Source organism: Bactrocera tryoni, chromosome 5, assembly GCF_016617805.1.
Source record: "Bactrocera tryoni isolate S06 chromosome 5, CSIRO_BtryS06_freeze2, whole genome shotgun sequence".
NCBI classification, from domain to species: domain Eukaryota; kingdom Metazoa; phylum Arthropoda; class Insecta; order Diptera; family Tephritidae; genus Bactrocera; species Bactrocera tryoni.
This window is the reverse complement of record NC_052503.1, coordinates 10,178,662-10,200,334: the sequence shown is the minus strand read 5'-3', so window position 1 is coordinate 10,200,334 and position 21,673 is coordinate 10,178,662. Positions and strand designations below refer to the sequence as shown.

The 21,673-nt window shown below is 33.7% G+C and overlaps 5 protein-coding genes and 1 long non-coding RNA gene across 9 annotated transcripts; 4 read left to right on the top strand and 2 right to left on the bottom strand.

The window, feature by feature from the left end:
• Positions 1 to 810: 810 nt before the first annotated feature.
• Positions 811 to 8,641, bottom strand: LOC120777010 (coiled-coil domain-containing protein 102A). Of its 2 annotated transcripts, XM_040108111.1 has the most exons (12): positions 8,352 to 8,641; positions 8,163 to 8,273; positions 7,851 to 8,044; positions 7,685 to 7,790; positions 7,531 to 7,621; positions 7,337 to 7,475; positions 6,273 to 6,366; positions 5,730 to 5,861; positions 5,354 to 5,668; positions 2,558 to 2,724; positions 1,538 to 2,318; positions 811 to 1,246 (listed from the first exon to the last, which is right to left on the bottom strand). In XM_040108111.1, exons 1-12 carry the CDS (start codon positions 8,439 to 8,441, stop codon positions 1,238 to 1,240), a joined length of 2,229 nt encoding a protein of 742 aa, XP_039964045.1. In that variant the 5' UTR covers positions 8,442 to 8,641; the 3' UTR covers positions 811 to 1,237. The 2 variants fall into 2 exon arrangements, with proteins under 2 accessions (XP_039964045.1, XP_039964047.1); XM_040108113.1 differs by lacking the exon at positions 1,538 to 2,318 and having other exon boundaries at positions 8,352 to 8,640.
• LOC120777011 (glutaryl-CoA dehydrogenase, mitochondrial) lies at positions 3,518 to 5,316 on the top strand. 2 transcript variants are annotated; one of them, XM_040108114.1, is made up of 3 exons: positions 3,518 to 3,535; positions 3,611 to 4,248; positions 4,386 to 5,179. In XM_040108114.1, the coding sequence occupies exons 2-3, from the start codon at positions 3,765 to 3,767 to the stop codon at positions 5,177 to 5,179; spliced, it is 1,278 nt and encodes a 425-aa protein (XP_039964048.1). In that variant the 5' UTR covers positions 3,518 to 3,535; positions 3,611 to 3,764. The 2 variants fall into 2 exon arrangements, with proteins under 2 accessions (XP_039964048.1, XP_039964049.1); XM_040108115.1 differs by lacking the exon at positions 3,518 to 3,535 and having other exon boundaries at positions 3,765 to 4,248; positions 4,386 to 5,316.
• A 722-nt stretch (positions 8,642 to 9,363) lies between the features above and the next one.
• LOC120776735 (40S ribosomal protein S3a) lies at positions 9,364 to 10,932 on the top strand. Its single transcript, XM_040107663.1, has 2 exons — positions 9,364 to 9,737; positions 10,368 to 10,932. The coding sequence occupies exons 1-2, from the start codon at positions 9,397 to 9,399 to the stop codon at positions 10,831 to 10,833; spliced, it is 807 nt and encodes a 268-aa protein (XP_039963597.1). The 5' UTR covers positions 9,364 to 9,396; the 3' UTR covers positions 10,834 to 10,932.
• A 2,528-nt stretch (positions 10,933 to 13,460) lies between these two features.
• On the top strand, positions 13,461 to 13,974 carry LOC120776736. The gene is made up of 2 exons (XR_005705459.1): positions 13,461 to 13,660; positions 13,865 to 13,974. It is a non-coding gene; the product is annotated as an uncharacterized LOC120776736 (long non-coding RNA).
• A 53-nt stretch (positions 13,975 to 14,027) lies between these two features.
• Positions 14,028 to 16,225, bottom strand: LOC120776734 (mini-chromosome maintenance complex-binding protein). Its single transcript, XM_040107662.1, has 4 exons — positions 15,125 to 16,225; positions 14,871 to 15,050; positions 14,570 to 14,813; positions 14,028 to 14,499 (listed from the first exon to the last, which is right to left on the bottom strand). Exons 1-4 carry the CDS (start codon positions 16,159 to 16,161, stop codon positions 14,131 to 14,133), a joined length of 1,830 nt encoding a protein of 609 aa, XP_039963596.1. The 5' UTR covers positions 16,162 to 16,225; the 3' UTR covers positions 14,028 to 14,130.
• Positions 16,226 to 16,903: 678 nt separating this feature from the next.
• Positions 16,904 to 21,240, top strand: LOC120776553 (cohesin subunit SA-1). 2 transcript variants are annotated; one of them, XM_040107305.1, is made up of 12 exons: positions 16,904 to 17,084; positions 17,148 to 17,460; positions 17,515 to 17,688; positions 17,744 to 18,043; positions 18,102 to 18,232; positions 18,295 to 18,597; positions 18,657 to 19,492; positions 19,557 to 19,915; positions 19,999 to 20,158; positions 20,222 to 20,343; positions 20,445 to 20,982; positions 21,047 to 21,240. In XM_040107305.1, the coding sequence occupies exons 1-12, from the start codon at positions 17,017 to 17,019 to the stop codon at positions 21,094 to 21,096; spliced, it is 3,354 nt and encodes a 1,117-aa protein (XP_039963239.1). In that variant the 5' UTR covers positions 16,904 to 17,016; the 3' UTR covers positions 21,097 to 21,240. The 2 variants fall into 2 exon arrangements, with proteins under 2 accessions (XP_039963239.1, XP_039963238.1); XM_040107304.1 differs by having other exon boundaries at positions 20,213 to 20,343.
• Positions 21,241 to 21,673: the final 433 nt, after the last annotated feature.

Here is a 21,673-nt window from a genome sequence, read left to right as displayed (position 1 = left end):
GAAAATATAATAATAATATAATGTATGGAACGATTTGGAGAATTTTATGTCTAGATCTTAAATTGATACGAAATACAGCTTGTATAAGAACTGACGCCGCTCAATCCCCCAAGCGCAATCGCTTGAGTCAGAGTAATAGATGCCATTTCATACAGAAAAAAACGATTTGGTGTTAGTTTGTGGGCTGGTGGAATAATCGGTTCATATTTCTTCAAAAATGATGCCAGTGGGAACGTAATCGTCAATGGCGACCGTTTTCGCACCATGATAACCAATTATTTGATGCTTGAAATTGAAGTGCGTTTCTCGGCGATATTTGGTTTCCACAAGACGGCGCTCACTTTCGGTGAGCAGATAATTTCACGTTTTGGGCCAGTCGATTGACCGTGTGATATCACACCGATAAGACTTTTTCTTGTTGGAATATGTAAAGTCTAAAGTCTATGCGGACAATCCCGCTTCGATTCAGGTCTTAAAACAAGACATCACGCGTGTCATTCGTCAATTACTAGTCAAAATGCTCGAACGAGTCATGGAAAATTGGATTCAAAAGATGGACCATCTGAGAGGTAGCCGCAATCGGAAAAGACAATCTTCAAAAAATAAAGGCTAAAGAATGTTCTTTCGAATAATAATAAACTTTCCCAATTAAACTTGAAATTTCTAGGTTTTTTCTTAAGTAGGAAACCTCGAAATGGAGCGCTCTTTATAAGTATTAAAAATGAAGCATAAACAAAGATAGATTCAGAAGAAAGGTGTCACCAAGAATTCGTATCCCGTCCTTATCCCAAGAAAATGTAAGCAGCTTTCTAACTTTTTTCATAGGTAATGTATTTTTTTAAACGCAATACATATATGCACTTATTTTAAATCTATGAATGAATATTTATGTCGTTATGAGTAAAATATGAGTAAATGTAGTACATAGATATCAAAAAAACATTTTTAAGTACAAATAGGCTTATTCAGTATAATAAATACAAGTATAAGGGATCAATAAATGTTAAAAAATATCTACGCGTTAGTATGCGTATATGGAACATATAGACATATCGTTGCATAAGAATATATTCGAAATATGCTTACTTAAACTAACACAATAATGGAATACTTTTATGTTCATATATATGGTTATACATACGTTCTTACATAAAGACTTATTAATTAATTAAATTAAATTCCTTCGTCACTTATTTCTTCAGTTTCGTCATCCAACAATAAGCTCGTCGAACCGTAATTACGGAGTCTGTGAATGGGGAAAAATAATTTTATGTTTTGAGAATGAAAAACATTTTAATACATGCTTAGGTACATATGCATGTATGAAAACAATAATTAATAATAAATGAAAAAACGACTCTTACCATACATACATCCATACATGTAACAAACACACAAGCACAAGGAAAAATTATGTTTAACAAATCAAACTTGTAATTGGAATTTATAGTACATATGTATTTCCACATAAAAATTATAGTTTAAAACGAATCGGACATTATAAGCATACTCCTGATGCTACTTTGGAAGTGCTTACCTCGTCGTCCGACACTTTGAGACCGTCTAAATTAATACTATTCCGTGAATAACTGCCGCCAGCACATTGATTAGTGCTGGTGGCCCTAGCAGTGCCACCTATACCAACCACAACTGCTTCACCAACGTTACCACCACCAGCACCACCAGTCTTGGAGGAATGCGAATGATCCTCCAGAAATAATTGGCGATTTACATCGTCTTTACACGAATTAGGATTTGAATTTGTGTTCGCATTAGAATTATAACTGGCGCTGCCATTCCCACTCACGCCCATACCTAGGCTCGAGGTGTTGGTCGTTTTTAATGGCAGTGCCAGATTCGAGCGATTACCACTAGTTTGTTGCTGTTGTTGCTGGCCACTACCAATAAATCTACCAGATGACCGTTCACGCTGCTCGCGCTGATGGTGATGATGTTGGTGCTGCAGATGAGATGGATTATCAAACTTTTGTTTGGCCCGCTCAAATTCCAGATTGCGCGATTTCGACTCAAAAATATTTTCTTCCAAGTGCGATGGTTTCGCATCGAAAAATGTGCTTGTCTGCTGCATCAAAGTACGTTCCGTATGACTTGAGCGTTTTGGTATAGCAGCTTCCGCGCTACCCCCATTCGGTAAGCTGCTAGCTGCATTATGGCTATGACGATTGCCAACAGGTTGATCATCAAAAATCTGACGTAAATCATTGATATTGGGCAAGCATTCACTAGGAATTTCTACGGCGATCTTATTGCGCAACTGTACACCGCCTACGGTGCGCATTTGAGGGCTGGGTGCTCGTCTTAAATATTTTGTTTTTGCATATGGTACATATACACATATTATGACATTCAAACATGTGTTTATTAAATAGTAGAGTATTAAATGTTTCGCAATTTGAAATATTTATCCATCAGAAGAAGCAGCAATCCGAAAAGTTAATATATATGACAGATTTGTTAACAGTTACCAGTTATAGAAGGAAAACCTCCAGATTTCGTCTCCAAACCAGACAGAAAAAAATTTTAAAAAGCGACAAACCTGGTTTGCAAATGTTGAATTTGCACTTGGAGTCCTTCAGTTTGACCAACTAATTCATCATTGGATCTTTGTAAACGGCGCACCTGATTTACAGCCGAGTCCAGTTCGTCCTCAGCACTGGCTAATTCACGCTTCAATTCTTCCACTCGCTGTCGGAGTCGCTTCACCTAAAAGTAAAAGTTAGTTATTAATTTTATTTATAGAAATCATTAGTGAACTGGGTCATTCACGGCAATTATTACATAAACTGTAGTAAAATATGGCAGCCATTCTACCATTTCACACGCTTAGTTTTATAATTGTTCAGATCATCGAATTTCTACTGTACACATATGATCATATATAAAAATATTTATACATATGCAGTATCATATCAAGTATAATGATTCCAAGGAGAGAATACATCATTGAGTAAGGGGCAGAATACACACAACGAATCACGAAGAGAAAATAGTGTGACCGAACAATACCATATGTGCATTTACACATATATACCGTACAGCTAACTGATAAACAGCAGTGAGCGCATTTGGACAATATAGCCTCTTTAATTAATTTCTTTTTTCCGGTTATAATGGAAATGTTGTTGACATTAATGATTTAAAGTAAAAATAATAAATTAAAGTAAATGAAATTAATACCCAGGAGATCACACATACTCTATTTAATAGGAGTTGAATATGATTTTTGAAATTAATGATGGAGGAAACTTATGCAAATGGTCCTAAATGTATTAGATCCGAACCAGTTTGATGTTAATGTCGCCTCTTTGAAACAAAAACATAGATCTCTTTGCATACATTGATATATTTTTCAACGCAAGTAGTAATCCTCACTGCTATAGTATACATGTATACATATGTATTTATATATACATTAATTTGCTGTCTCTCCCTGTCTCTCAGTGTGTATATTGAGAATCATAAAATAGATGTGTGATTACACTTGTGATTAAGCTTTCGGAAAACACATTCTCAGGTAGGTGAAAGATTATAGCACAACTTAATCCAAAGATCTCTAAAATACTTTTATACTGGAATACAATAATATTAGTGAACAGTCGCACAAGAGCGCGCGAACCAGGAGGTTTTATTCTACTAATACGTAAATAAGCAATATAAAGCAAATTGTTATCATTATACTACGCAAGTACTTTCATAAATAATAGATACAAGATTTTAAACAGATAAAAATCGTAAAGTACAAAATGATTGCGAGATACCTCTTATCGAAATTTCGTCCGACATCACAACTGTGTACTAAAGCAGTTTATGCAAAACAATTCGCTACAACAACTGAATCACCGAAATTCAATTGGCAAGATCCACTCAATTTAGAATCACAGCTCACAGAAGAGGAGATCGCCATACGTGACGCATTTCGAAGTTACTGTGAAACTAGCCTACTGCCGCGCATCACTGCTGCCAATCGCAATGAGGTATTCCATAAGGAAATTATGGAGGAAATCGGTAGTCTAGGAGCATTAGGTTGTACAATTAATGGTTACGGCTGTGCCGGTGTGTCGAATGTCGCATACGGTTTGTTGGCCAGAGAAATCGAGCGGGTAGATTCGGCTTATCGCTCTGCTTTGAGCGTGCAGAGTTCTCTGGCGATGGGAGCAATATTCGATTATGGTTCTGCAATTCAGAAAGAAACATATCTACCTCGAATGGCCCAAGGCAAATTGATTGGTAAGTGATTCAAACAAATATAAAGCAAAGATCTTTATGCTTTACATACATATGTATGTACGAAAAGGACTATATATGTAACATATATATGTATATATTATAATTACATACATACAATAATCATTATCTTTTTATAGGAGCATTTGGTTTAACCGAACCAAACCATGGTAGTGATCCAGCCGGCATGGAAACACGGGCCAAATATGACAGCAGTAGCAAGGAATACATTCTGAATGGCTCTAAAACTTGGATTACCAACTCTCCAATAGCGGATGTCCTTATCGTATGGGCAAAGTGTGAGGATGGAAAAGTGCGAGGATTCATAGTGGATCGGGCGCAATCGGTCAAGGGTTTATCCACTCCAAAAATAGAAGGAAAATTTTCTCTACGCGCATCTACCACCGGTATGATATTAATGGACGATTTACATGTCCCCGAAGCTAATCTATTACCAAATGTTGAGGGCTTCAGAGGACCTTTCGGTTGTTTGAACAACGCGCGCTATGGTATTGCGTGGGGTGCCATGGGAGCGGCAGAAGCATGCTTGCAAATCGCACGCCAATATACACTTGATCGGAAACAATTTAAACGACCATTGGCAGCAAATCAATTGATACAAAAGAAGTTTGCTGATGCACAAACTGACGTAGCATTAGGTTTACAAGCATGCCTTCAAGTAGGACGGCTTAAGGATCGGAAGTTACATACCCCAGAAATGATTTCACTTATAAAACGAAATAACTCAGGGAAAGCATTGGACATTGCTCGGAATATGCGTGATGTTCTTGGTGGCAACGGTATATCTGATGAATATCATGTTATACGGCATTCCATGAATTTGGAAGCTGTGAACACGTATGAAGGCACACACGACATCCATGCGCTCATTCTTGGGCGTGCTATTACAGGAATACCAGCATTTGCCAATTAACTTAGTCTAGAACTAATATTTTATATTTTTTTACTTTATATTGCATTTCTCTCTTTACATTGCCTGTCTTATATAAAACGAAAATGATAGAAAAAATTTCCATAAAAATAAAATTAATTAGAAATTTTTACAAAAGACTAAGGTTTTCCAATTTGCTGAGATTGTTGCACTTACCTCGGCTTCGTATTGTTCTGCTCGCCGAACAGCGTGTCCTAACTCTGTATTGGTTTCGGCTAACAGTTTCTTCAATTTGGAATGTGATAATTTAATCTCGCTTATTTCTTTATTTCGATCAGCAAGTTCCTGTTGCAGTGCACGTACTTCAACGTCATTCGCCTGCATTGGTCGACCTTTGCGATCAGAACGCTCTTGATAGTCGCGTACTTCAGCTCGCAATTTTTTGTTGTCGCGTTCCAAAGCAAGCTTTTCTGTTTCAAGACGTTCTCTCTTACCCCATTCTGATGCATTTTCGGCCTGAAGACGTTCCAACTGAAAAAATAATGGGAAATTAGTTTTAATAAATATCTTACGAGTTAGACTAAATACTCACCTCAGTACGCAGTTCTGATAAGCGCCGTTCGAGGTTTTCCCGTGATGCAGTTTCTTCATGCAATGAGTTATTTATTATTCGCATTTCAGCGCGGTGTTGTTCTTGTAGGGTCAGCAATTCTCGAACAGCTTCCTATAAAATTATCATATTATAAAATTAATAATTAAGAGCTTAAAGTCCTGTTAGCTTAGACTCTGGCTTTATCAACTTTTTCGAACATAAAGTAATTAAAAAAAGCGCGAATAAAACTATTTAAAGTAGATAGTCAAATACATAATATATATAGTAGGTTCTGACAAACTAAGTAACTATTTTATCCTTCTTTTTTAAAAACGGACGATTTATTCACCTAACTTTGCTAGAAATTAAATTTAAGCTTTGGGCATAACTAAGGTGCTACAGAAAATTTAACCAATCTACGAAAGTTCAAAATTAGACATTTTGAATAGCGCAATCCAGAAAAGAAATATTAATAGTATCATATATAGTCTATTTCATGCGAAATTTGTCACTAGATTATTGTGGTTGTAATGTGTTGCTCACCTGTTTAGCTAGGCGGAGCTCTTCCTGGCGATCACGTACTTCTTGTATTTCCAATGTTAACTTTTCGATTGTTTTATGTAGAATATTTTTCTCCCTGAAATTACGGACATTGTTGTACGTTTTTTTGTATGTAAAATGTATTTACAGATGGTTATATAAAGTTATTCGTATAATAAAAATAAAAATTCGTATGATCTTTTTCTAACTCTTCTAAGCATTGCGTTTTTTAAAACCCAAATGAAGTTATAAAGCCTAATTTGAAGTGTCAATATTAATTTCTCTTAAATCCTAAGTGTTTTTATAAGAATTATTTAACATATTTTTTATTTAATTGTAAATGTTGTATGTGTATATATAGATATGGGGTATTCCATACCAAATCGACCACTTTTGAACCCGACCCCTTTAGATTTTGCTGAAACTTATCCATCCTTTTCTACCCTTTGAAAAACATTTTTGAGAATTTTTTAAAAATTTTTTGTCCAACTTCAAAAAAAGTTATGAATTTTTCAAAAAAAGGCTTTTTATTTTCAAATAGCCATAACTTTTGTATAAATTGACTTTTGGGGACCTTTTTTTAAATTTTTGTTTTCGAATGAACTTTTCGAAAAAATACACAAAAAAATTTAACACGATCAATTATATAAAATAATCGGTTTTTTAAGTAAAATCGTCATTTTTTGGAAGTTCGCCATTTTTGGAAAATTCGCCATTTTTTTTGTTTTTTCCTCAAAAAAAACTACGATTATTTTATATAATTGATCGTGTTAAATTTTTTTGTGTATTTTTTCGAAAAGTTCATTCAAAAACAAAAATTTAAAAAAAAGGTCCCCAAAAGTCAATTTATACAAAAGTTATGGCTATTTGAAAATAAAAAAGGCTTTTTTGAAAAATTAATCTTTTTTTTGAAGTTGGACAAAAAACTTTGAAAAAATTCTCAAAAATGTTTTTCAATGGGTAGAAAAGGATAGATAAGTTTCAGCAAAATCTAAAGGGGTCGGGTTCAAAAGTGGTCGATTTGGTATGGAATACCCCATATACATATATGAATAAAATATACTCACTCTCTTTCTGCTTGTACAGTCTTTTGTGCTTCATCTAAACGCAGTTGAAGCATTGAGATTTTTTGAAGCAAATATTCCTCGTCAAAATCGTCTTTTGATAATTGTTGTATTAAACGTTTTTCTTCAGCTGATACCTCATCTGTCAATATTGTCTTTACTGTTTCAATTCTCTTTTCAATATTTAAAAAACTTACCCATTTCGTTAACATTTTTTGTTACGGCACCTTTAAGAACAAATTCTTCAATGTCCAAATCTTTCAAATCATTACAAATCGCCTTAGTAACCTGCAATATTTAATTTGTTTACAACATACAATAGCATATATGTATATGTTTATCAAAAATTACCAATCCGTCTTCACTGTTCACATTTTTTAAGCCATCAGATGAAATATCAGGTGAGCAATTAGCATCACGCCCATTTGCTTCAGTATCTTCAGAAGCATCACACATTCTAATTGATTATTACTTTTTATAACAATCTTAAATAAGAATTTACTATATAAATACTTACCCTGTTTTGTGAAATTGATCGGCATGTTTCATCATTAAGGTGTGAACCTTTTCCATTTCTTTTTTAAGTTGAGAAATTTGTACCTCGAGATCATTTTTCTCCCGCTTATAAGAATTAGCTTCTTTCATAGATATGTCGAGATTGGCTCGCAACTGCTTAGATTCTTCCCTTGCTTTATTCCGTTCTGTTCGAACCTAATCACAATAATCAAATACAAAATTTCTATGAATATCGATTAAACAAGTTCTTCTTTCTAAATTACTATGACTCGTAGCTACGAAAAGTTATAACGGAAATATCATGTGTATATACCTTACTCCATTTTTCACGCCAATTAGCCGTACAATCTGACCACCACTTCATCGTCTTTTCCATTTGAGCAGCGCGCGCTCGTGCTTCATCCAACTCCCGCTGTCTCTGAGCCTGAATCAAATTAGATTTTTTTTTACTCATATGTACCTTTAATTTATGGTTTTAATGTGTAAGAAAGTTTTCATTTACTTCTCGAGCCTCCCATTCTGTAGCATCCCCAAATCTAGGTGTTTCCGAAGTTCCTCCTCGTCGTTGCACTGGCACCGCACTTTGAGACATGTTTCGGAGGCTAACAGAGCAAGCCACAGATGGAAAGGAAATGTAGATATTTGCAAAAAAAAAAGGTTCTACACTGTTTTTTTTTCCAGTGAAACTTGTTTAATTATTTTATTCTTTCATAAACTACGATTATTTACTTTAATTTTACTTTCGTTATTTTCGTATACACAAAATGTTGACGTTCTCTTCTACCCATCTTCTCAACGTCGATTTGACGTCTTCTGCATTCTCTGTCTAAAATCTAGAATGTCAATGTTTGTCAAAAATTAACTATTTGTCAGAGTTTACTACTCAACTGAAACTGCTGTACACCTTGCCTAATCTTACAAAATATATTCAAATTTTCAATACCACAAGCAATATGTATAAAAATTATAACAAATGCTCTTTATTATATTTAGTTGCATATAGTTTCTCTCCTTTTTCATCCGTAAATGGTCTTTTGATTTTTTACTTAGCCACAAACTTTTTCAAATTGTTGAGAAACTACATTTTTTATTTTTGAGTAAAAAATTGCAACACAGCTGAATTTTATTCGTATTGCTGATTTACATAGAATTTTTGCTTTGTTCTGCGTCAGACAATTGCTTTTTATGAATACGTTTCCATCGAAGTGAAACGCACTTCAAATTTTTATGCTACAGTACCCTTTGCTTTCTTCGCTTCGTTGTTAAGTTGCTAATTTTTTTAATAATTTCTTTATTATGTAAAAAGTAGTGTTTATAAATAAAAATAGAAGAAATGTGTAGACATAAATTTGTGGTATATTCATTAAAATTATATATGAGTATGAAAAATATATTTCGACAACAAAATAATGGAACATAATATATATATGCCAATATGATGGCAGCATTGGATTCAGTTACATTTCAGTGGTTGACATGTCGCGTTTCCTTCTTTTGACATTACTGCGTCAACGTGATTCGATCTTTTTCCGCTTTGAACTCTGAAGATGGCGGTCGGTAAAAATAAGGGTCTCTCTAAAGGAGGTAAAAAAGGTGGCAAGAAGAAGGTTGTAGATCCCTTCTCACGCAAAGATTGGTACGATGTAAAAGCACCAAACATGTTCGTGACCCGCCAGATTGGCAAAACTCTGGTTAACCGTACCCAGGGTCAGAGAATCGCCTCTGACTACTTGAAGGGTCGTGTGTTCGAGGTATCATTGGCTGATTTGCAAAACGACAACGATTCGGATCGTTCTTTCCGCAAGTTCCGTTTGATTGCTGAGGATGTTCAGGATCGCAATGTGCTCTGCAATTTCCATGGAATGGATTTGACTACAGACAAGTACAGGTACGATAATTAAGTGAAAAGTGTTTATTGATTATTAGTTAGCAAAACAAAATTGCACGTACATATATACAATATGATTCAGATTTCATTTTTAAAATCTTTCTATTGTTATTAATGGGAAGAAAACTGATATGATATATATTTTGCAAACAACGGACGTATAATTCAGACAAAATATTTCACAACAATATGTTTTGTCTCTACGATGCTCCAAGACTAAAACATCAAACGGCACCCTGGGGAACTGTTACCTACATTCCCAATTAGGGATTAGTTTGCAAACAATTATTTTAGCTGTAATATCTAATATTTATTTTCAAGTATATATAGTCTTCATTTTAAAAATGAAATCTGAATCAAGTTCTTTATTGTTATTAATGGGAAGAAAGCTGATATACATATATAACCTGCAAACAACGGACGTATAATTCAGACAAAATACTTCACAACTATATGTTTTGTCTCTACGATGCTCCAAGATTAAAACTTCAAACGGCACCCTGGGGAAATGTTACCTACATTCCCAATTAGGGATTAGTTTGCAAACAATTATTTTAGCTGTAATATCTAATATTTATTTTCAAGTATATATATAAAGTTGATACTCATTAATATGTTATCCTCATTTAGGTCCATGGTAAAGAAATGGCAGACACTTATTGAAGCCATTGTCGAAGCTAAGACCACTGATGGTTACATGCTACGCGTTTTCTGTATCGGCTTTACTGCTAAGGATCAACAATCACAGCGCAAAACTTGTTACGCCCAACAGTCTCAAGTTCGTAATATTCGCTCAAAGATGACTGAAATCATTACCAATGATGTAACCAGCGCTGACTTGAAGCAGTTGGTGAACAAGCTAGCACTTGACTCCATTGCTAAGGACATTGAGAAGAAGTGCCAACGCATTTATCCTTTGCATGATGTTTACATTCGTAAAGTAAAGGTTTTGAAGAAGCCACGTTTCGATCTGTCCAAATTGTTAGAATTACACGGTGATGGCGGTGGCAAAGGTACTGATGCTGTTGTTTCTTCGGAAGGCGCTGTTGTCGAAAGACCCGAAGGTTATGAACCTCCAGTACAGGAATCTGTTTAATATAATAATTAATTAAACAACATACACTTTATAATGTAGAAGATACAAAGGAAAGAAAAGCCAAAACTCGCACATAGGAGTTTTGCCGAAAAAACTTAATACTGAGTTTGTTTTTATTTTTTTTTAAGTGCATAGTATAAGGGAAGTCGTTTCGTTTTTCTTCTTTCTTTGCAGTAATAAATCCTGATTTCAAAATGGAAACCTACCTTGTGTGCAGTGTACTAATATTACGAAGGTAAATAAATTAGTGTATTACATTTTAAAGTGTGTGAAATAAAATAGTGATGTTAATATTTTTCGTCGCTGAATGTAAATTTATGATGTCAAAGTTAAACTGATTTCATACAAATTCTGAAAAACTTTACTCTGATGAACAATTATTAATGTCAAACAATCTCTTTTCAGTGGTTTGGTGCGCATGGTGGAGCATCGCAAATATTTACGATGTAAGTAAAAATTTAATGAAGTTTAAGTTTATATAGTGGAATAATGATGTTTTCATATTATTTGCTACTCTTGAAAAAGTACTTTGATGTAAATATATTCTGATTCAGTTTCACAATAAATCCTAATTCGATTTTTATAGTTTATACATATAAATATATCTATAACTTTATTTTATTTCTTTCTTTTTAGGATTTGGGCATTCGATTTCCGTTAGATCTGCACCGTTTATTGCTCAATAGTATATTGTGGATAAAGGTTCGTATTATTCACTTTTTATTTAGTTCTACTCGAAGAAAATGATGTTTTCATATTATTTGCTACTCTTGAAGATAATGATGTAAACCCAATTCTGATTACACTTTCATTAACATTTTTGATTTTAGTAAAAAAAAAAAATATTACATATATTTTTTTATATTACAGCTTTCTGTATTAGGAATTCACTTTGCAACTCATTTGGATTCTCATGATTTGGTAAGTTAATTCTAAACATTTACAGATTTTCAACTAAATGTTTAAATTGATGACAACTTTTAATGTAACTTGAAAAATTTATGAAAGTTTTACTAAAAATAGATAGTAGAACTGATTGGCTATTTCATTTCTTTTAATGCTTATTTGTTGACTTCAAAAGTAAAAATATATTATATTTTTTACTTTCAGTTGTGACTTTGTAAGGCAGATAATTACTATTCTGCAGATATTGAATTTCTCGAGGTGAGTTCTAATTTTACACGTACACTTTTAATTATATTCTAAATGATGAAACTTTTACCCAGCTCGCTTTGATAATTGTGAAGAAAACTGTTCCAATAACCAACGCAAATATTACCATCTGATAAAATACTCAACAATTTTAATGATAATTTAAATCCAAAATATAAATATATTTTATTTTTTTTTACTATATTTTTCCAGATAACATATATTGGAAATCTGAATGAAATTGAGGTAATATCCGTTTCCGCAATATTCGGGTCCATATAATCGAAATGAAGTTATATCTCACATGTTTCCTAAAATTATTGGTCCTTGTTTTTGAAGCCACAATAATGAAGAAGAGGTAATTATAGCACTTAATTTGATACGGTATTATTAAAATGATGACAACTTACCCAGCTCGCTTTGAAATTAATTGAAGAAAACTGTTCCTTATCCAACGCAAATATAAATCACTGATTTTCTTGTGCTTATGAATTTTAGTCCATAGCTTATATTTGTTTTTAATGAATATTTTTTCTGTTTTATAGCTCAATTGTTTTTCTAAAATGCTGAGGAAGGAAACAACTTCTTGATAAAAATCAGGTATTAAAATATGTTAAAATATATACTTTACTTTAATTAAATATGCATAGAATTCCTTTTATTTTAAGTTTATCTTTATATGATGAGATGTTTTCGGATTCCCCATCATTTGACTGTTAAATGACTAAATCCTCTCTGATTGAATAACGTTAGATTTAAGATAATTGTTTTTTTTTCTAACCTAAGAGTTAACGATATTTATGTTTTTAAAGATGGACTTACAGCTGTTAATGTGGGACGGCCATAACTTAATACAATCTGGGCACTTATCTGGACTCCGTTTTAAAATGATCAACTTGTTTAGATATGAAGGTGAGTGGAAGAAATTTTCCTTCTATGTACACTGGTGGCCAATAATGAAAGATTTCATTAAATATAACACTGTTCTAGTTAGTGACGAAAATCGTATAAGCCGACAAGAAAAATTCTGGCTTTAAACAACAACACAGTTTAGACAGTGTTTGTGATAAAAATCTCTAGTTAAGACTCCACCAAAGTGTATTAAAACCCAATTACGGTTTGTAGTTCCACCCAGTTGAATTGAAGTTAAAATAATTCTACTTCAGATCCACCGCTCTTTTCGATATTACGAACTACAACTAATTTCCATCGAAGTTGTTGAAATTATTTAAAAGAAAAATTAAAATAATTGCAAACCGTAATAGGGACTAAAGTGCTCCTAATTAAATGATGAAACTTTGACCCAGCTCGCTTCGATACACCATGAAGAGAACTGTCCCAATATCCAACGCAAAAATATATTTACTGATATATTACTAAGTTTTATTATACTTCGAAGCCATTATTGCAAGTATATTAATTATCTTTATTTTCTTTACAGATGAGGGCAAAAGGATTACATTGGAAATGTAAGTAATCAAAAGTAAAAAAGTATGTATTTTATCATTTATGATGAGATATTTTCGGATTCCCCATCATTTGACTGTTAAATGACTAAGTCCAAACTGAAACATAATTACAAACTCATAATGTAATTCTTATTTTGCTATTTCTATAAAGTAACGGCCTTCTTTTGTTTTGCAGATGAACTTGCTGATGCCTATTCATTTATAAGGTAAGCATAAATTTGAATATATCTACAGAGTTTTGTAAAACCTACTTATATGATGATACTCTGACCCAGCTCGCTTTGATTTTCAATGAAGAGAATTCGTCCCATTATCCAACGCAAATTAATCTTTCTGAACAATTTTCTCAATTCATTTAAATATATTTTTTAAACATATTAGTCATAGTATTTATTTTTTTTTAATTTCAGGTATGTTACTACACGTCAATCCTGCGCAGCACTTGATCCTCTCTTTGAAATTTGTTATTTTTGACCATATGTTGCTGATATTAAAATAAATAAATAAAAGTAAAACAAAATTAACAATGATTTTAATTTTTTACGTATAGAAAAAATAATAGGTTTTTTGTAGTAAACAAAAATATGTATAATGATTTTATTTATTTTTAAAACAAATGGAACATGACACCTTAAGCAGTAGCCAACGAAAATTCATTTTAATGAACTAATTTTAATTAGTGACTTCCTTCCCAATTTGTAAATCTTTGCTGACGAGTCGACTCCATTTGCTTGGCTAGTTCCCATGCATCCTTGTCAAGCACATTTTTGCCTCGTGCCACAGCCAATAATCGAGTTAATACCAACAAATGATGTAAGTCTTCGGCATCGCGAATGCTTTTATTTTTGCGCATTTCTACAAAATCATTTTGAATCATTTCGCTCTCAGCTGGGTTCACATTAAATTCGGTGAGTTTAGCCATAGTTAGGAACCGTCTAAATTGATTTAATCGAGTTGGATTCAAATAATGCCTAGCTGCCTTGAGCGACTCCTCAATAACTTCAACAGATTGGTCATCATACTCGATTGGTACAAATGCATCGTACTATAAACAAATATTTGTAATGACATTCTTAGTAATATGTACATATATGTATTAAAAAAAAAAAACTTACTGGCAAAATACTTTTCTTTTCACTGAAACACAATATTGGAATATCGACTTCATAATCAATTTCATAATACTGGAAATTACATTTCAACTCCTGATGCGTCATAACATGCCCAAGAATTTGCATAGACAAAATGCCATTGCTGTTAAGGCGATCAGATTTAGTAAATGTTTCATCTATCACGAGGTGTGTTTGTGGTGCAAGCTGTAGCATTCCTGAGACTAACTTGTTGGTTTCATAATCCTTTCTATAGTGTTATATATTAGAAAATAAATAAATTTCACCTGTAACTATGGAGACTTACTTTGGTCCAAAAGTTGATTCGTTCATTGTCTCTGCTGTCATTGTAATATAATGGCTGGCTGGTATTATCAAGTCCAATAGCTCGTAAAATTGTTTCGTATAATTTGAAATACGATTCTGTGGTAAATTAAAGATATTTAAGAGAAATCTTCCCAAACATCGAGATTCTGCTCTGCAATAACTGTGAATATGTAAATATATGTATTTACTAGTAAATATGTTTAAAACTTTTATTTACAAAGTACTACTACTTACACTGTAGATATTAAATGTGATAAGAGATATTCCACAGCTAAGTTGTCATTGAAAAGGCATAACTTTAAGAACGTTCGAAATTCATTGCCTACAGATAACATGTTGAAACCGTGTGGGTTTATACATGTCTGCGAATTTGAGAGCAATCTCTCATCCAATAAAGGATTTGGATGTGGTAAGCAATGTACCGCTATTGCATGAAGTCGAGGTATTAATGATGGCGGTGGGTTTTGAGCTTGTATCTCATTTAAATTATCAAACGCATCTACGTCCATTGTTGTGGCGTCCAATGCCGGATTCACCGAGAGAAAACCAACCACATCAATAATAGTGTTTAATTTGTACTTTTCGAAGTCGTTGTATATTTTTACCATACAAGCTTTACTGGGGCGACTAGGAATTGGCGAGTTTAGATGGTATTCCATACCAATTACTGAATTTGAGGTGTGATTAACTGTGTCACTGTCAACAGCGTTATTTAGCTTTTCCCCTGTACGTTGCCGCTTATTATTATCACCATCAGCAGCAGTTTTGGCACTTGTATCGATTTCGATATGCATATTATCTTCCTCCATAGGTGCGGAACGCTTCTTGCCTGCTGTATTTTCCATTTCCACTGGCTTTGGAAAATTGCTACGACTACACTGAGATTCATACTCTTGGCACCAGTTATTTAAACCGGGTATAGAAATAACAAAGAAGGTACGACGCTCACCGTGAAGATTTTCCTTGGCATCATGATTTACACGTTCGCCCTCATTTAACAATAAACAGTCTCGAAATTTACCATCTTGGACTCTACAAGTATTATCTTCTTTAACAATTTCGTAACGTTCCAAGTACATTTCGGGGTCTAGCATGTCTTGAATCATTCCTCTAAACCTCACAATACTCATGTCTTTCAAGTCATGCAATGGGGTGTAGTTAAGCAACGGAATTCCACTCCACCCGTTCGGATCCTGTAAAGATTCAATGAATAAACCACCTTCCTCACTTTTTAAGTGTTCTGGCAGAATATTTAAGCTCAAAGAATGCATTTTCAAACTTGTGTTGTATAAACAATAGTAACAAAATGAAGTGTATGATTAACAAAAAGAAAAATTCCAAAGCAGAAACAATACATATGTTTTGTTTGTTTGTCACTCGATTTGGCGCCAAAACATAAGTCAAATTGGCAACGCCTCAGAAAGTAAATCGATCGATATGCACATCTTAGCAGTACAAAATTGAATTTAAATACTTTTAAAGAATTTTTTAAAAAGTTTAACTAAAATATTTCATTTCAAAATTGACTGACAAATTCTAGTTCATATTTTAATAATAACCTTATTTCTGGTTTTTAAATTTTAGAAACTGTTAGCAAAATACGAGAGAAAAACATCAATTTACTTGTAAGTTATACTTAAATCAATATTTTGTGTACCAGGAAAGAGATTTTAGTGAAATAGCAGATAGCGTAAACGTACCAACTTTCAAATTGATTAATTTTTAGAAATGTCTTCTTGAACAGAAAGTTTCGGAATCTTTATAACTCATCAAAAATTTAATTTAATATACTTAACAATGGTGATCCTGTTTGTTCGTTTGATATGCATATATTTGATTAATTTGATAACACAGCCAATTTGATATTCCAAATAAAAATATAGTGAAAATTTTTATCATTGACTAGACGTTGCCATTTTTGAATGCAGCTGTATAAATCGTAAAAATGAGCATTGATTTGTTTTTTAACTCGGTCTATCGATATATTACTATCAACCCTATAACGCTTAATCTGAATGTATCTAGAATGCGTCGTAGGTACATAAAGAGAATTGTGTTGTGTGTAACAATAAAATATAAATTAAGATAGTTGAAAGATTAATATATTGATTGAAAATTCCATTATTATGATGGCAAGACGAGGTGGTAAGCGAATTCGAATGAATGATCCGCCTCCAGAGTACGAGGAACATGGGTAAATATCATTAGTTTGAAGTTGGTTTGGCTGTACATTCATGAAGAATTGTTAAAATTGTAGAGAAGGGCTAAATGAAAGTACTTCAGATGGAGATAGTCCAATGAAACGAATGACTCGCCTTCGCGCCAGAGGGGGAATCCGTGATAAACCGCCAATAATAGACGACGATGAAGACGACTTTTTCGCTCCGGTTGCCCGCAAACGAAAGCAACCGGGTCCCCGCAAACCCCCTGGTGAACGTCGTGAACGAGTTGATAGACCAAGAAAAGAGCATATTGAGAAGGAACAGGAGAGGGTGGATATGGAAAGGGACGTCACTACTGATGAAAACAGTTTGTACTTCATTGTGCGACATTCAAAGTCAGCTATAGCCGTGAGTGAAAACAATACAAATTGGAATGCTGGATTAATTTAAAATTTGTTTCAGAGTATTGTTGATGATTGGATCGAAAAATACAAAGAAAATCGTGATTCTGCACTTATAGCTCTAATGCAATTTTTTATAAATGCGAGTGGTTGTAAGGGTAAAATATCTGAAGATATGCCCCATCCAATGGAACATACCGCTGTGATTCGAAAAATGACTGAGGAGTTTGATGAGGTTACATGAATATATTAGTGTATTATTTTAATTTCATTTTATTTCAATTCAATAGGAAAGCGGAGAATATCCCTTAATAATGCCTGGCCAACAATGGAAGAAATTTAAAATGAATTTTTGTGATTTTGTTCAAACTTTGGTTAAACAATGTCAATATTCCATAATATATGATCAATTTCTTATGGATAACGTAATATCGCTTTTGACGGGTCTCTCTGATTCCCAAGTGCGCGCCTTCCGCCATACGGCAACTTTGGCAGCCATGAAGTTAATGACAGCTTTGGTAGATGTGGCGTTACTAGTATCTAATAACTTTGAAAATGCTGCTAAACAATATGAAGCCGAACGTGTTAAGGTACGAAGTGTTTGTAATTAAACATATTTAAAACGTTATTAAACTAAAATCTTTTCAGTCGCGAGACCGTCGGGCAACTGACCGGCTAGAGTCCTTGATGACAAAACGTGCTGAGCTTGAAGAGAATATGGACGAAATCAAGAATATGTTGACTTACATGTTTAAGTCCGTTTTCGTGCATCGTTATAGGTACATATAAAGTAACACTTCAAATTATTATCTTAATTTTTAATTCTTTTTAATTTTCTTAGGGATACTTTACCAGATATTCGAGCAATTTGTATGGCGGAAATTGGAGTATGGATGGAAAACTACCCGCAAAATTTTTTGGATGATTCTTATTTGAAATATATCGGTTGGACATTGCATGACAAAGTTGGCGAAGTTCGTCTTCGTTGCTTACAAGCTCTGCTACCTTTGTATGATAAAGAAGAATTGAAAGGGAAATTGGAGCTCTTTACATCAAAATTTAAAGACCGAATTGTCGCCATGACATTGGATAAAGAATTTGAAGTGGCAGTTCATGCAGTGAAATTGGTTATCAGTATTTTAAAGTAAATCTTTTATTTTGGTCTTGAATTACTTATTTTATGAATGCAAACTAACTTTTTAGAATACATCCTGACATATTGGCAGATAAAGATTGTGAAATTGTATATGAACTTGTTTATTCATCACATCGCGGCGTAGCGCAAGCTGCAGCAGAGTTTTTGAATGTACGTCTTTTCCATTTAACATCGGATATGGAGGAAACAAAAACTAGACGCGGAAAAATACGTCTACCCAATACGCCTTTGATACGGGATTTAGTGCAATTCTTTATTGAGTCAGAATTGCATGAACATGGCGCCTACCTGGTGGACTCTTTCATAGACAATAACGCCATGGTCAAGGATTGGGAATGTATGACTGATTTACTGCTCGAAGAACCCGGCATTAACGAAGAGGTATTGGATAATAAACAAGAATCCACTCTTATTGAGATAATGGTAAGCAGTGTAAAACAATCGGCGACAGGTGAGGCTCCTGTTGGACGTGCCAGTAACCGTAAAATAACGTTGAGCTCAAAGGAACTAAAAGCTATACAAGATGAAAAAGTACGGCTTACGGAACATTTTATTTCAACACTTCCTCCTTTGTTGGAAAAATACCAGGCAGACAGCGAGAAATTAGCAAATCTTTTGGCTGTACCGCAATATTTTGAATTGGATATATATACTACAAATCGACAAGAATCGAACTTGCAGGCTCTTTTAGATAAAATGAGTTACATAATGTCTGTACATACGGACCGAGAAGTGCTCGAGACGTGCGCCAAAACACTTGAGTACTTGTGCAGCGAGGGTAGTGCCACCTACACCCGGTGTGATGTAGCGCGTTCAAATATTATAGACAATGCGGTCAACAAATATAAGGACGCTATCGATGACTGGCGTAACTTAATAGCAGGTGAGTAAATAAACTAAATGCAAATTCACATCAAAAGAGTCATAGTCAATTATATTATATTCAGGCGAGGAACTACCAAACGAAGATGAAATCTATAATGTTACAATTTCGCTAAAAGTTATATCCATTCTGTACGCCTCTCACAATCTTAACCCTTGGAACTTATTCGAATCTATTTTCCAAGACGTGGAAGAATGTCAATCTAAAGAAAATCCTGGACGCACATTGCCCAATGAAGCGCTGATATATTGCATCGAAGCATGTTATTTCTCAATAAGCTGGGGTCTGTATTTTGTTGAGAACCAATGTGAGAGCAATAACGTCGTCATGGTTTGCGCTGAACTGCGCGATAACCTAGTGAAATATATGGCAGCTTGTTTTGAATTAACAAGGGACGGCCCAACGGAGCAAATCCAAGAATCGGTTAGTTACTTTTTACTTGTTTAACATGTGCTAATATATACATATAAATATGTATGTATTTTCATTACCCTTGCTTCTAATAGGCCTACCAGTCAATATGTGATATTTTGATTGTATTTTCTGATCAACTTTCGAAAAACGAGAATGAAAATTTACGCTCACTGGAGTATAAGTCAACGCTAGACGAACAGCTAATTTTAAATAACTTTGTTCAACATTACGTTTTTACAATCAAACAAGAAGGTATCTAAGAGCTCTTTTTATTTTTTAAGTTAAAGTGCGTATATTTCATTGCAGTTGTTCAAGACGAGACACGAATTGAGGAATTACACAAAAAGCGCAACTTTTTGGCTTCATTTTGCAAACTGATTGTTTATAATATTATACCAACAAAGAGTGCGGCGGGAATGTTTAAACACTATGTGAAGGTAAGTAAGCCCTAGGTGACCGGTGTTAATGAATGATGTTGATGTCTGCATGTTGTATTCGTTTTTATTTTATTTAATTTGAATAACCAATCTCGTTTCAGTGTTATAATGAGTACGGCGACATTATTAAAGCTACACTTGGGAAGGCACGCGAAATAAATAAAATAAACTTTGCTTTGACTCTGCTCCTTAGCTTGATAGCAGTGTTCAAAGAATTGCAGCAGCAGTCCGAAAACGGTGTAATTTCCAAGAACTCTCATGATTTTTCCGACTTAAAGGAATTGGCAAAGCGTTTCGCATTGACGTTTGGCTTTGATGCAATTAAAAATCGCGAACCGGTGATCGCTTTGCATCGAGCTGGTATTCTTTTTGCCGTCGGCGATGTTCCTGAAGACCCAGTAGCGGCACCCACACGGCTTTTATTCCTTGAAGTATTAAACGAATTCAACAACAAATTGTTAAAGCAGGATAAAAAAGTAATACTGAGTTTTCTTGATCGACGCATTTCACCGGCCATGCCATCGAGCAGAGCTGAAGAATGGCAACCACTTGTTCTCTATAGAAATTCGCTGCTGCACGGCGAGACCGATCAAGCACCAGTAGCAAAGCGGGCTTATGCGCGGAAACGAAGAGAACATGGTACTAAAATTATTATTATTTTCAATATGTACATATGATTATGTGTTTTCTGATATTTTTTTAGATGACGAATACGATGATTACGAATATGAGGAGGATCATAACGATGTATAATTTTTAGGTTAAATAATCTTTAAATAAATGTTTTTTTATGTTTCCTTTAGAGAAACGTACTTTGTTATTTATTAGAAGTGAAAATTTGTAAATGCAAAGTTTAAAATAAAAATACGAAATATAGTTGAATACTATGTATTTACACTCAATAATGTTTTCTTTAGAATATTTTATTCTAGTTCTATAGGCAAATATAACTCCTGTAAATTAAAGTGTGCAACGTTTTATTATGCTTCAAAAAAATATATATTTTTTTATTTTTTATGAAATACAAAACGTATTTTGTCCATCTCCATTGATAACCATATATTGTTTTACACTTAATAATAAGCATTTAGGTGTAAATAAAATATTAATTAAAGATTTCACTCAGCTAAACACTAGCATGGATATATTCCAGAGATCCTTAATTGAGGTTTGAGATTAGGATTAGCTCTTGGAGTTACATAATACATATTTCGTTACTCAAAATCAAGAGGTATTTTATAAAAGTTCCAATTATTTTTCGCATATTTACTGAAGATACCGCTGTATATTCATAGAAAATATGCAAAATAAAAACTTTACTTTTAACTCA